Here is a 13,591-nt window from a genome sequence, read left to right on the forward strand (position 1 = left end):
TGACATTCTAATTTACTGAGATGCACCTATGTATTACAAAGCACACCACTTTTTGAAACTGCATTTGGTGCATTGTTTTTCTACACCAATCTGTACTGTGAAAAAGAAAATGAAATAATTCTACACATCATACCCATCATAATTGTTTGATAAAATTATTAAAGTATGAATGAACTTGTGGTAAATGTTCTAAGACATTAAATGTTTCTGCAATAACAAAGAACCAAAGAAGCTTGAAACGCAGGACAAGTAATTTAGAATGTATTAAGTGACACAGAGGCCTTTCCAGTAAACTTTCCAGTCATGTATTTCAAAATACAAATATATATTTATATTTTACATAATGCAACAGCATTCAAAAGTACTTCAAATAGTAAAAAACTATTCTTACAAAATAACATTGCAAAATGACTGCAATCAAAGACATACAGTCACATACTGTGAAGAATATTACAAACAATAATTTCCTTAAAAAAATAAACTTTCCATTTAGCTCTCAGTAACAATAAAAAAATAAACATTCAACATGGTCATCAACAGAAAGCTGCCACACATTTCAGCTAGAGTTATTATGTGTAAACATACAAGTAAATTTAAGCAATAATTAAAAAACTAAGACACAGGTTAGCTGCTTAGGGTTTTCATAAGCTACTTAGCTGCTAAATGACTTGTCTCTCTTTCACTATTGTACAATAGCTCGGCTCTGTGAGTCAAATGGTTTCTCAATGCACTCATATTTGACTTTAAGAGGTCCTGAGGTTTCAGTGTTTTTTTCTTCGGTGGTCCACTCTCCTGTGTTGACCTGGGGCTGGGAGGACAAGTCTTTGTTTTAGGTATAAAGGTGCTACTCCATTGATTGTGAACTTTTTGTTTAGCACAAAGCTCATCTGCATAGTCTTTGCAATCAGAGACTGTTAAGGGAGCAGGGGCTGAAAAATGCTGCTTTGGGGTGTGGTACTGTTTTTCTGATTTGGACCCATATAAATCAAATCTCACTTTTTTTGGTTCAGTTCTTTTCTGTTTATTCACTACCAGAATACCATGCAGCACCAGCTTCTTTTCTGATCCGTGGGGTGATGCGTCACTTGAGTGACCAGACACTTTCTGCGTCTGGAGGTTTTCTCTTTGGTTTGTTGAGGTTCTGTAAGGATTATCTCGTTTTTCTTGTCGGTGTTCTTTTAATTTTTTCACTTTACTACAGTTCTGACTCTGACCACTACGGTGTTTGTTTGCAGATACACCAGGTTGAGTTTTCTTTTGTTGCCAGTTCTTTTTAACTATAATATCTGGAGCGAAAAGCACAAAATTATCAGAACCAGTACGAGTGCTATCAGATTTTAGCTTATGCATGGAAAATGTAGTTTTCATCGGAAGTGGTTGGCTGCACTGGGTGAAAGATTTGGGCTTGGGTATTCTAATTTTCTCAGTTTTTTCCTTTTTCTGCTTTTTTGGTTGAATCTTGGTTAGCTCTCGTTCAGCTGACCCCTGATTTTTAGACATTGTCTCAGTCACTGATTTTACCAATACTTCATCTGCAATGCATGTCTTTTGGAAAGCAAAATTTGACTTCTTGACTTTCACTTCAAGAGATGGTGAACAATGATTTTGTCCCATTTTTGATTTTGCCCTAGTGTCTTTTTTTGGTCCTTTCAGTCCTTCATCTGCAATGCATTTCTCCAGAGAAGAAACTTTTGGCATCTTGACTTCTTGTTCAAGAGATGGCAGACTACAATTTTGTCTCAGTTCTGATTGTATTATACTGTCACTTTTTTGTCCTTCATCTGCAATGCATTCTGTTGTTGAAGCAACTGTTGTTGCCTTGATTTCTAGTTCAAGAGATGGTGGACTACGGTTTTCTACCAGTTCTGATTTTACCATACTGACTTTTTTTTGTCTCGTCAGTCCTCCCTTTAAAATGCATGTCTCCAGTGGAGAAACATTTGGCTTCTTGATTTTCAGTTCAAGAGATGGTGATTTACAATTGTGTCCCTGTTCTGATTTTACACTCTTTTGTTCTGCCAGTACTTCGACTGCAATGCATTCATCCTTTGGGGGAGTTAGCTCCTTGACTTCTATTTTAATAGCTGGTGGACTATAATTTCCCCACGGGTCTGATTTTACATGACAATCATTTTTTTGTCCTTTCAGTCCTTCATATGCAATGCATTCCTTTGTTGAAGCCACATCTGGCTCATTGACTTCCAACTTAACACATGGCAGACTGTAATTTTGACCAAGTTCATTTGATTTAGCAGCAGAGCCCAGAAGATTAACCTTATCTGTCATAGGAGAGCATGGCTCCTCTTCTAGCTCAAACAACAGTGCATGTTCCCCACACTGGAGGCAGAAAAGATCAGCATCACTGTCCGCCTTTGTCACATTAGTGGAACTGGATTTCACAATGTGGGAACCACAGCGAGAGCAAGTGTGTGCTTTGTTGCACTCCTGGTTAAGTTGAATGGGTGCATCAAAGCACGCTATAAGATCTGGGCACTTAAAGTTGGACTGGGATTTGGTTTTGATGGTACATTCAGGTTCTTTTTCAAGCTCTTGGAAAAATATTTTAGCATCTTCAGATGATAGCACCGTGATTCCCATAAACAAGGATTCATCACTTGAATTTTCATCAGGAGATTCATTTTTCACTGCACATATGTCTGCGGAGTTACTAGGAGTGCCCATATTGCCTGGATTCTCATTAGACATGTTTTCCTTTTTCCAGTTGTTTGAGGAATTAATAAGATCGTCCTTATTTCCAGAATTTTCATCATCAGAAATATCCTTTACCAGCCAGGTGCCTGAAGAGTTATTCAGAGCCTCTTTATAACCTGTATTTTCATCATCAGAAATATCTTCTACAAGCCATGTGTATGAGGTGTTATTAAGAGCTTCCTTTTTGCCTGTATTTCCATCATCAGAAATATCTTCTACAAGCAAGGTGTCTGAGGAGCTATCCAGAGCCTCTTTACTGCCTGTATTTCCATCATCAGAAATATCTTCTACAAGCAAGGTGTCTGAGGAGCTATCCAGAGCCTCTTTACTGCCTGTATTTTCATCATCAGAAATATTGTCTGCAAGCAAGGTGTCTGAGGAGCTAATCAGAGCCTCTTTACTGCCTGTATTTTCATCATCAGAAATATCTTCTACCTGCCATGTATCCATGGAGCTATAATGAGTCTCAGTAGAGAAAGACACCACAGAGTCTCCAGGACTCAGAGAAAGTGAATCTGAAACATTATCATGTGTTTGCTTGTGATCTTGTCTGAATACTTCTTTTGCATTGCTGTGGTCTGTAAGTTTCTCTGTAGACCTTTCAGTTAAAGGTGTGATGTCCAAAGGTTCTATGGTAAAAGTTTGGTTTTGACTGATGTCCTCTAGCTTCTTGAATGTCTCTTTCTCACCTTCTTCTCTGAGCACTATATATGAATGCCCATTGTTTTCGGCAGCCTCTTCCCCCCTTTCATTTCCTGCCCTTTGTATGAAAAGATCTGTTGGACTGCAAGTGTCTGGATTTACACTTTTCTCCTCAGTTATGTCTGTGAGGAAATTTGCACCTAAACTGGCTGAAGCGACAACAGTGTTATCTGAAAATGACTGTGAAGTTGCCTTAAACACAGTTATGTCATCCAACAGTGGTTCTGATAGCACCTTTTCAATATCAGCTGGCTGTCCATCAACATTTAACCAAGAAGATCTGAACTCCTCTGACCATGAATACGTCTCATGTTTGAGTATGTCGCAATGAGCTAGCTTCTTCAGGTTTTCAGTTTCGATGCTTTTAAATACCACAGACCCATAATCCTTTGCATATTCTATAGATAACTGCAGTGCCTCTCTAAATGATTTAAAAGGCTCCAACATATTGGATGCTTTCCCATTCCAGTAGAGTTGCAATATCCACTGCAAAATGCTCTGAGATTTCTCAGGATTTCCGGCTGATAACTCCGTCATCTCTATAGACTTCACTAACTCCATCAGCTTCTCCAGTGTGTACTCAATCACTGGCACACTGGACAACTCCAATGAAGGATCATCTGAATCACAGTCACTTTGCTGCACATCATTTTGACATTCAACTGGGCTAGCAGAGCTTGTATCAAGATCTGCCATGTTGCCTGCAGTCGCATTTTCAAGGCTTTTGTTGTCCTGTTGAGCCATTTGTGACAGCTTGTCACTTACAGTTTTTTCTTGGTTAGATTCTTCAAAAAGTGACCAAACGGAATCAGTCTTTAACAGTGGACTTTCAGCTTTTTTGAGGCTGGTATCATCCATTGGTGCAGCTTTTGAGATCTGGTGGGAAATGGGTGGAACAATGGCAATGGCCTTGTGAGTTTGCTGAGCAGCTTTCTGTAGTGCAAAGACCACTTCAAGACAGTCTGCTGGGTTTGTGCTGTACTCTATGATGTGTTGGCTCATTCCTTTAAGTCTGTTCTCATTGCTACTTGTCTGATGGGTACCCTGTTGGGCAGACTGCACCCCACAATTCCATATGTCTTTGGACACTATTGTTTCTTTGTTCGGACAGTCTCTTTGAAACATAACATACTTTATTCTTTTACTGTGTGGTTCATCTGTACACTGTTCTCTTGGTTTAGAAAAAGGTTCCTTTGAGTGATTGTCACTTCTTTTGGTTGCACAAACCTCAGACTGCTCTGGACAAGTGTCCTGGTGAGCAGTTCTTTCATTTGATTGCTGATTATTTGCTTGTTCATTGTCATTTGAACACATTAATTCATCTATTATTGAGTCAGCATCATCTACAGTTGTAGATTGGGGCTGAAGCTGGGCTTCATTGGTCTGTGTCATTTGAGAAGTCTGATTAGTGTTATCTGTCTCATTGCTTGTGCCCAGAGACTGAAGTCCAGCATTTTGATTATTCTGAGACTGGGTCGCAGATACATTTGGACCAGCATTTGACTCCATTTCTGGCTGGTTCTGGTTAACAGGACTTTGGTTTATGTTATTGGAAGGTAATGAAACATTGCTCTGTGCTCCAGAAGGTGGTGTCGTAGAGTTGCGTGAAGTATTATTGGCCTCAGTCCTGCTCTGAGCTTGATCGTTACAAACTTTCTGGGAGACTCCACTGCTATAAGCCAGATAAGAGTAGTTTCTGTGGCGTCTTCGTTTTTTGCCTTCATATTTTCTAGAAAACCATTGTTGATTTTGTTGTTGTCGATGATGACGAGGAACCATTCTATGAGGCTGAAGTTGTTGCTGATTGTTCATGGAACAAAAGCTGTCATTGTTATAAATGTGTGAACCCCAACCCCTTTTTTTACCCACAGAGCTGCAATGGTACATTTGAGCTTGACTACAGCCTGTGTTTCTGTAGTTCTGTGGGGATGAATCATGCCATTGCCAGTGCTGCTGTGTGTTGGAGGTTGGAAACGGGTATTGGGGACGGATCTGGTTTGTCTGATTAAACCAATTATATCCATCTGATTTTGGTTGGTCCATACTGCCTGAGCAAGTTCTCCACTGATTTTGTCCATTGGAAAATTTTCTCTGTAATGTGTCATGAAGCTGGGGAATGAGCTGGTCCTGCAACGCATTGGGTTGATCATTCTTGACAGCGTAGCACATAGATGAGAATTGTTCTTGGTTCTGAGTTGGATGCCATTTTTGGTACTGAGGAGGAAGTCGTTCTTGGTATTGATGTGGAGGACGATCTTGGTACCTCGTTGAAGGATGTTGATTTGAACTCCATGTGTATCCCTGCATGGTTATGGTTCCTCAGTGGCTGCTGCCGTCGCTCTTATGCTGAGTTATGCAGTAAGAGTTCTAAACAAAAAATACAGAAATTAGGTTACAAAACACTTGAAAATCTAAGAAATAACCTTTAAGTCAAATCAAGTCACCTTTATTTCTATAGTGCTTTATACAATACAGATTGTGTCAAAACATCTTCACAGTGATTAACAAGAAAATAACAGAATCAATTAGGGGAAACAACTAAGGATGAAGTGGTCTAGTGTAATATGCCAAGATGTGAAAATAGATGTCATTATTTTTTTATTATTTTTGTGTTATGTTTCCTTAGAATTTAATGCATTCTGCACTAAGTACTAGATGTTCTTTTGCTGCAAATGTTTGCAAAAATAAGATATATGGGGGAAGTCATGGCCTAACGGTTAGAGTGTTGCAATACAAGGATTGTGAGTTTGAGTCTCGGTCTGGCAGGAATTGTAGGTGGGGGCAGTGAATGTACAGCGCTCTCTCCACCTTCAATACCACGACTGAGGTGCCCTTGAGCAAGGCACCGAACCCCAACTGCTCCCCGGGCGCCGCAGCATAAATGGCTGCCCACTGCTCCGGGTGTGTGTTCACGGTGTGTGTGTGTTCACTGCTGTGTGTATGTGTGTCAGAGTATGGGTCCCCATACTTGGCTGAAAGTCACGTCACTTCTCACTTTCATATTTGTTTAACAAAAACCACAACAATCTATCAGACGCAGCATTGAGAGGTCATGTCAACCTAGTCACAATGTGCATGACATTGAAATGTACATGATGTAGGGGCTTTCCCTTGTTTTATCTTATTAGTGCAATGGTATAAAGAGTGTTTAGTTCTCATAAGTTTTACACTTTCTGCTTTGTATGCTCAAGGGGCCCTTTTGTTCATTGTTTTGGTGGCAAGATACTCAGACTCTATTTTACTCATTTTGTTTTTCATTTAAACTTACTGGTAATAAATTTTATTCACCTCCCCATTGTCAATCATTATCTTTGATTTATTAAAAGTTTGATTCACATTTTATTTAAATTTATTATTTATTTGTCATTCACTTATTCAATATTAAATAAAAGTTTGCTTTTTATCTTCATCTGACTTGCTCTCAAAAGCCCCTTTCACACTGCGATTCCGGAAAATACACGGTAATGTATCCCGGCAATTGTTCACGGGTCGCTAGATTTTGCACTTTTACACCGACATTGATTACCTGGAATATTTGTGTGCGTTCACACACAACCCGTAAAGGTCCCGCTAAAAGAGTCACGCGATAATGTGCGTCATCAATGCGACACACCCTTTATGGCATTAGTTTTGGCTTTCGTTCACATCGCTCGTTCCGGGACTGAACTGTTCCGGGGTCGCCTTCTGTGTGAAAGCAAACACGTCCCGGGATTGATTCCTGGATTGATCCCAGGTCGGGGACCTAAGCCCCTTTCACACTGCATGTCGGACCCGTAAAAATTGCCAGAACATTGCTGGGTCACCTTCTGTGTGAAAGCAAACATGTCCCAGGATTGATTCCGGGACTGATCCTGGGTCGGAGAACTAGTAACATTGCCGAGTTCAGTCAAGGAACGAGCGCTGTGTGAACAAAAGCCAAAAAGGGTGTGTGGTAGTGATGACGCACGTTAACGGGTGACTCTTTTAACGGGCTGTTTTGAAGGCAGATCAACGTTAGTGACAGAAAAAATATGTGCAAACTGTAATGAAGCAGAAATCAGTTAGTTTCTCAAATTCCACGCTGAAGCTGAGATCATTCGCCAGTTTCAGTGAGAGTTAACATGCCTAGAATTTTTGATTCGTACATTACACATCACATCTTGATATCATGTGTCTTTACAGGACCTTTACGGGTTGTGTGTTAATGCACGCACATATTCCGGGTAATCACTGGCAGTGTGAAAGTGCAAAATATAGCGACCCGGTAACAATTGCCGGGACACTTTACCCATGTATTATACGGAATGGCAGGGTGAAAGGGGCTAGAATTCCACATTCCACCTTCAACAAACATATTTTAGTCAATGCATGCAATCTCAATAGATGTTTATTTAATGAGATTTTCAACCTAAAATGAGTGTTCACTTCATTCATCTTTAAATTTCAATTCACATTTAAATGTCATCTTTAATGGGATTTTTTTTTTGTAACCTTAAAATATCACAAAAAATACATGTCCTTAAATGTCACTTAAAATGGATGACAGCCCCAGAAAATGTTTAATAGTTCAAAGCAAAAATATTGGTGTCCATTTCCATTGCTACTAGGCTTACTTACAACTTACACACAGCTGTTGCAACACCCCCCCCCCCCCCAAACACTGACAGCTGTTATTCATAGGAATCCCTGAATTCCTATGTATTCTGAGCTGTGACCAGTCATGACCTTAAATGCTGTCTAACTACAGTTCAGTGTTTATTTTTAGTACAGTATGTGGCTTGTCACGTGGAAGTGAAAGCTCATAAAAGAAACCAATTTAATTCCATGTTATATGCAGACTACAAGCATCCTCTTCTTGAAAGAGTGGATGCTGAGTGAGTTGCCATATCCTTCATATTGATATTAATTATATTATAACATTATTTCTTGTCTGACTATTAATCAAGTTATGGCAAAAGTGAAATGTGTTACCTTATGTGCACTTATGAGATATTAAATAATCCTGCTTAATGCTGTACTTCTGCGCCCTAAGATGATGACTTCATAGTGTGTGTGTGTGTGTGTGTGTGTGTGTGTGTGTGTGTGTGTGTGTGCGTGTGCGTGTGTGTGATGAACCATACTGATAAAATTCTAGCTAGGGCAAGGAGACCTTGAAGTTATGATAAGTTTTCTGCGTATGTGTGTTAGTATCTGTCTGTACTGGGAGAAGCTTAAACAGTCCCAGGAAAAACATTCAACTGCCAATGTCCAGTGTATCAGATATACTTTGGAGCGACATACTGCGTTTGACTTCCAGTCACTGGTCACCAAAATAATTGTCAGAAGATATGTTTGAATCGTTAACCTCGTTCTACATTTCAAATATAGAAAATACAAATCCAAAATTAATATAGTTTTAAAAAGCAATCCATATATGATGGATTGTGCCCAACTAAAATTAGTAAAATTATTATAATATTCAAAAGTACTCAAACTGTTAAAAAATATAGAGTAAATAATAATACAAGGTATATAAGAATACTACGTATCCAAAATCAAAGTATCAAAAGTCTAAGTATATAAACAGTTAAAGTATCTGAGTTTAATAAACCTGTAAAAGTTCAAAGTTCAAAAATACCCAGATATGCCTTGAATACAGGGTTACAAATACATCAATAGACTGACGGTACTGTGTTTCTCAATAAAACCCAGACATACAGAATCATAAATAGCTCAAGATACAGACATTGTGGAACTAAATGGAAAGCCACTGCAATATCTATTGCTGTCTCTATGTGGCTGCAGAGGTCCTCTAAGGCATCTGGAAGAGACTGTTACTGTTATTGTTAAGCACGTAGCACATGAACACGTGGCAGAAATCAGAATTTCGATGCACCACAGCCCCTCTAAAATAAAACACAATAAATATGTGTTTAGAAATGTATTAATTAAAAATAATTACTCATATTTTAGTTCAAGTAGGGTATAATCCCATGTCCCCAAGTAAGCTTGCATAACTTCAGCCACAAATAAATTTACTTCAATAGTAAAATACAATGATAACCCTACTTTTGTAGCCTAATAAATGGACAGCATAACAAATTAGACATTTTTATAATGGGTATAAGAACAACTTACCTTAATGTAATTATAGGCCTTATATCCTATACCGGAGTCTCCAAACTGAGTCCTGGAGGGCTGGTGTCCTGCAGAGTTTAGCTCCAACCCTAATCAAACACACTTGAACCAGCAAATTAGGGGCTTAGGTGTACTTGAAACTTCCAGGCAAGTCTATTGAGGTAAGTTGGAGCTAAAATCTGCAGGACACCAGCCCTCCAGAATGGAGTTTGGGGTCCCCTGTCAAATACATTTTATATAAAGAACCATTTATCTGTTTTAGTGATTGTAAATTGTGACAATATGCTTCTTGTATTAGGCAACATGTTGAAATATACTGTTTTTAAGTGGTGTGGTGTCCACTCTGTTATATCCTGCTCCTGTTTCCCCCTCTGTCCACCCTGTCACCTCAGTGTTTTTGTGATACTACTAAAATAAGTTCAACAAATACTATGCATATATTACTTGTTGGGAATGAAAGTTAAAATGGTTCCAAAATTCCAATTACATGTACTTTTTATTCAAAAAGAAATGTTGAAATTATGCTGTGTTTCAAAAATACAACAACTTTTTTTCAAGATAATGGCCAATAATTAACACTTTGTTAAAATACATTTGCAAAGTGTAGAGAGGAACATTTTGCTCTTTTTTCAATTTAAATATTACAATAACTGTGCATTCAAAACATTTGTTAAAGTGAAATGAGAATGTCCTGTAACAGGGTGGATATTTTGTCCTTGCATATCTGAGGAATTTCGTGAAGAAATATTTAAGTATAATATCCTGAGCGTGTCCAATATATCTTTCTTATAGTGTAACAAGCCATTCTTCAGCTAATATGATTAGATCATGGAAATAAATCTATATATATGGAAAGTTATCAAGCTGAAATGGCGCCGAATAGTAAGAATGACCCAGAAACCCCGCCCCTGCATCTAATAAACACTTAACCTACTACTTTTAATTAACTACTCGTTGTAGAATAACTTAATGGTGATCAAAATAGCTACGTGCAAGTAATACAAAAAGATAGATAGGCTACTAGTCAGTTAAAACTTATTTTGCAACTTGCGAATGTATGCTACTGTGTAGGCAATGCAAAAAAAAAAAAAAAAAGATGGATGAAGAGCAAGGCAAGAAATTTGTGAGGTTTCATTTTCTTAACTCTGTATAACCTAGATAATTACTCACAATATATAGTTACATGGTCGCGTCGATTCCGTGTCCGCTTTAGATCTCCAAACGTGTCCTGTTGAAAAACAAAGATTGAATCCGCACGAGAATCATGGAATCCCTTGGTTTTAACGCATCAAACTTGCAAAACGCGCATCAATTTCCACTGTCAGAGAGTAAGTGAGAGCGGACACCACTCGCTTTGCAATCTGAGGCTCTAATAAATGCCAGACTCAGAGCATGACAAAAGAAGGGGCTGTCTGAAGATACACACCCCGCCCACCACTTAACACCTATACCCAAACCCAGGATATTAACATACATACAGATTGTGAGTGGTGAATCGACCTTTGAGAATTTACTTATTCTGATGTGTCTTATGCATTTTTAAATGTTTTATAAATTATCTTCCAAGAGTGATGTCAGTATTAACAATGTAATTAACATTACTAGCCTATATGAATGAATATTAAGTAGTGTTGAAATCTGCTTTATAAGAATCTTAAAAGATCTAGTGTGCCCTTTTGTACTCTGATGATGAATTTCTCTGAATAGCTGCCAGCATTGGTGGGGGTGAGTTATGGGGGGGGGGCTTGTTATGTTTAATTTAGAAATAGCCCTTATGCCCCCTTATGCAATGGAGATTTTTTTTTTTTTTTTTTTGCCTTACTCTTTAAACTAGTTGGGTGCAACTTAAACCTTAAGACTTAGACTCAAACTTTATGAAGGTTTTTATTTGATTCAGGTGGTATACTCATTCATTCCACATTGTTTTTATTAATTGTAGTTTGTGTTCAATCCGTCATAAATGGATTGTTACTAATATTTTCTGCCTTCAGATATGATTATTAAAATGTAATGTTTCATTGTCAAGTTTTACTTAAGTTGCAATGAGTTCTTTAAACTTTTCTGAATACATTTGCATATTTCTAAAACCCAACCGTCTGCCTGGATTTGATTTTGCATCAGTGAGTAAGTTATTTTGTTTCTTATTGTTTTAAATTATGTCAGCTTCTTTCAGCTTTGTTAATAAAACAAAAATACACCATGGAGAGAAATCAGTCAAAAAAGAGACTGATAAAGAATAAATGAACAAAACTGGGTTCTTATATGAATAATAAAAATGTACTAGCATAGCATTATGATTTTTTTTAAATACCACAACAGTATTGTTATTTGTGAGAATTTAGTTTGCTAAGAAAGGCTATTAGCAGTTTAGTTAGTGCTGTATCTGTTCTATGCATAACCAAAAACCGGTGATGCATGGGGTGTGAAACCTAACATCATGCAGATGTGAAAATTAGATTAGATTAGATTCAACTTTATTGTCATTTTGCAGAGTACAAATACAGAGCTAATGAAATGCAGTAAATAAAGATGCACTGATGTCATCACAGCCTTGAAACATGACAACAATCAGTCTGACAACATTAACCATAAGGGTTACATCTAAAGCAAAACGCATCACAAATTATCCCAATATCCTTACTCAGTGAACAGCACAATCGTCTAAACATTTTATTTTCTGTAACTATTAGCCTTGTAAAGAATCACATGTCCTATTTGTATCAGCATCATGTGACATGTCATGTAACACTGCATGATATAGTATGTGGTTTTAAGTTTAACAATGTTATCCACAAGTCAGCTCTCACTGTTTAGCATATAATAGGTTACTGCTTTCTCTTTGACACTATTCACCAATGAGCTAAATTCACATTTCCTGCGGAGCTCTTGTGAGAGTTACTGTTGTGCAGCATACTTACTGTTGTTGTGGTAGAAAGTCGTACCATTTTCCAAAAAATCTCTCAAGGCAAGTAGTTCCAGATGTCATATTTTCAGACTTGATTCATCAGACAGCAAAGCAGAGAAGCCTACTGAACATCTAACCATCCCACTTGCAACTCATACTTTTATACAGTCCTTGAAAAATTACATTGCAGGTGCTCCTGTGCTCCTCCTCCTTTTTTGGAATCTCCCCAATATTCTCTGCATGCATCACAGTTATTTCATTAATTATCTGACCTGTACATCATGACATGCTTCCAATCATGTAAACTATGCAAGTATAATATCGCTTAAAATTGAGTAAAAAGTGAACTTACATGACCTAATTCGTATCTGCATATTTGATTGACATGCCAAGTCAAATTCTTCGTGTGTAATGAAGCTCTTTCTGACTTCTGTCTCTTCTCATGATGTCTTAAATCATTGTGAATAATAATAAAAATGTACTATATTGTTTGCGGTCGTCTCACCAGTATCTCCTGGAAGACATCACACTAGTTCAAACAATAAACACAGTAGGATACATAGCAAATAAATGTCTACTCAAACCAAAGAAGTTAAATTAGTCTATTTCAATTTCCCTATATTAATACAAACAAAAGCCTTGATATATTGTTTTGCCTACTATTAATAATATATGTAGCCTAGTTAATTTCTTTGATTAAAGACTTATATTTTAATTGGAAGTTGGTGTAACCCAAATTTCGACCTCTGTCTTGAGGGCATTTGCTACGTGTTTAAAAGTGCAGAACAGTCTGTTCTGAAGGCCTCAGTTGAACTTTAGACTTTAGAAGACGTCTGCAGAAATAGAAGAAAACAAGCTGAGTATGTGCATCATGTATCTAAATTTGAAGTTAATTTAAAGTCTTCTGAGCAATGCTCAAAGTCCAACAGCAACAACTATCTGCTGACTGTTCTGAAATAGGGAAGTGAAACTAGGCTGCAGAGCTCATCTGGTATTTTTGGATATTTTTGGTAAATTTTGAAATTTGCTGCAGAGACGGTTTTTAGTTTTGATCACAAGTCCCTTTGTTTCGCAGAGCTATAAGACGAGGCAATTCACCCCTTCTTGTTTAGCTCAGGCTGAGTTCAGACTAGTCACTAAACCCTTCTAGCTGGACTTAGTCTTTTCTCACCTTTT

The 13,591-nt window shown here is 37.7% G+C and overlaps 1 protein-coding gene across 2 annotated transcripts; it reads right to left on the minus strand.

The window, feature by feature from the left end:
• Positions 1–250: 250 nt before the first annotated feature.
• Positions 251–12,570, minus strand: LOC113048278 (uncharacterized). Of its 2 annotated transcripts, XM_026209994.1 has the most exons (3): positions 12,429–12,570; positions 10,681–10,738; positions 251–5,781 (listed from the first exon to the last, which is right to left on the minus strand). In XM_026209994.1, exon 3 carries the CDS (start codon positions 5,719–5,721, stop codon positions 649–651), a length of 5,073 nt encoding a protein of 1,690 aa, XP_026065779.1. In that variant the 5' UTR covers positions 5,722–5,781; positions 10,681–10,738; positions 12,429–12,570; the 3' UTR covers positions 251–648. The 2 variants fall into 2 exon arrangements, with proteins under 2 accessions (XP_026065779.1, XP_026065780.1); XM_026209995.1 differs by lacking the exon at positions 10,681–10,738.
• Positions 12,571–13,591: the final 1,021 nt, after the last annotated feature.

The sequence above is a fragment of the Carassius auratus genome, chromosome 29 (assembly GCF_003368295.1).
Source record: "Carassius auratus strain Wakin chromosome 29, ASM336829v1, whole genome shotgun sequence".
Classification (NCBI taxonomy): Eukaryota; Metazoa; Chordata; class Actinopteri; order Cypriniformes; family Cyprinidae; genus Carassius; species Carassius auratus.

What these genes read in the sequence shown, in the direction of transcription:
- LOC113048278 (XM_026209995.1), bottom strand. Translation starts at nt 5,721, where the DNA reads ATGCAGGGATACACATGGAGTTCAAATCAACATCCTTCAACGAGGTAC.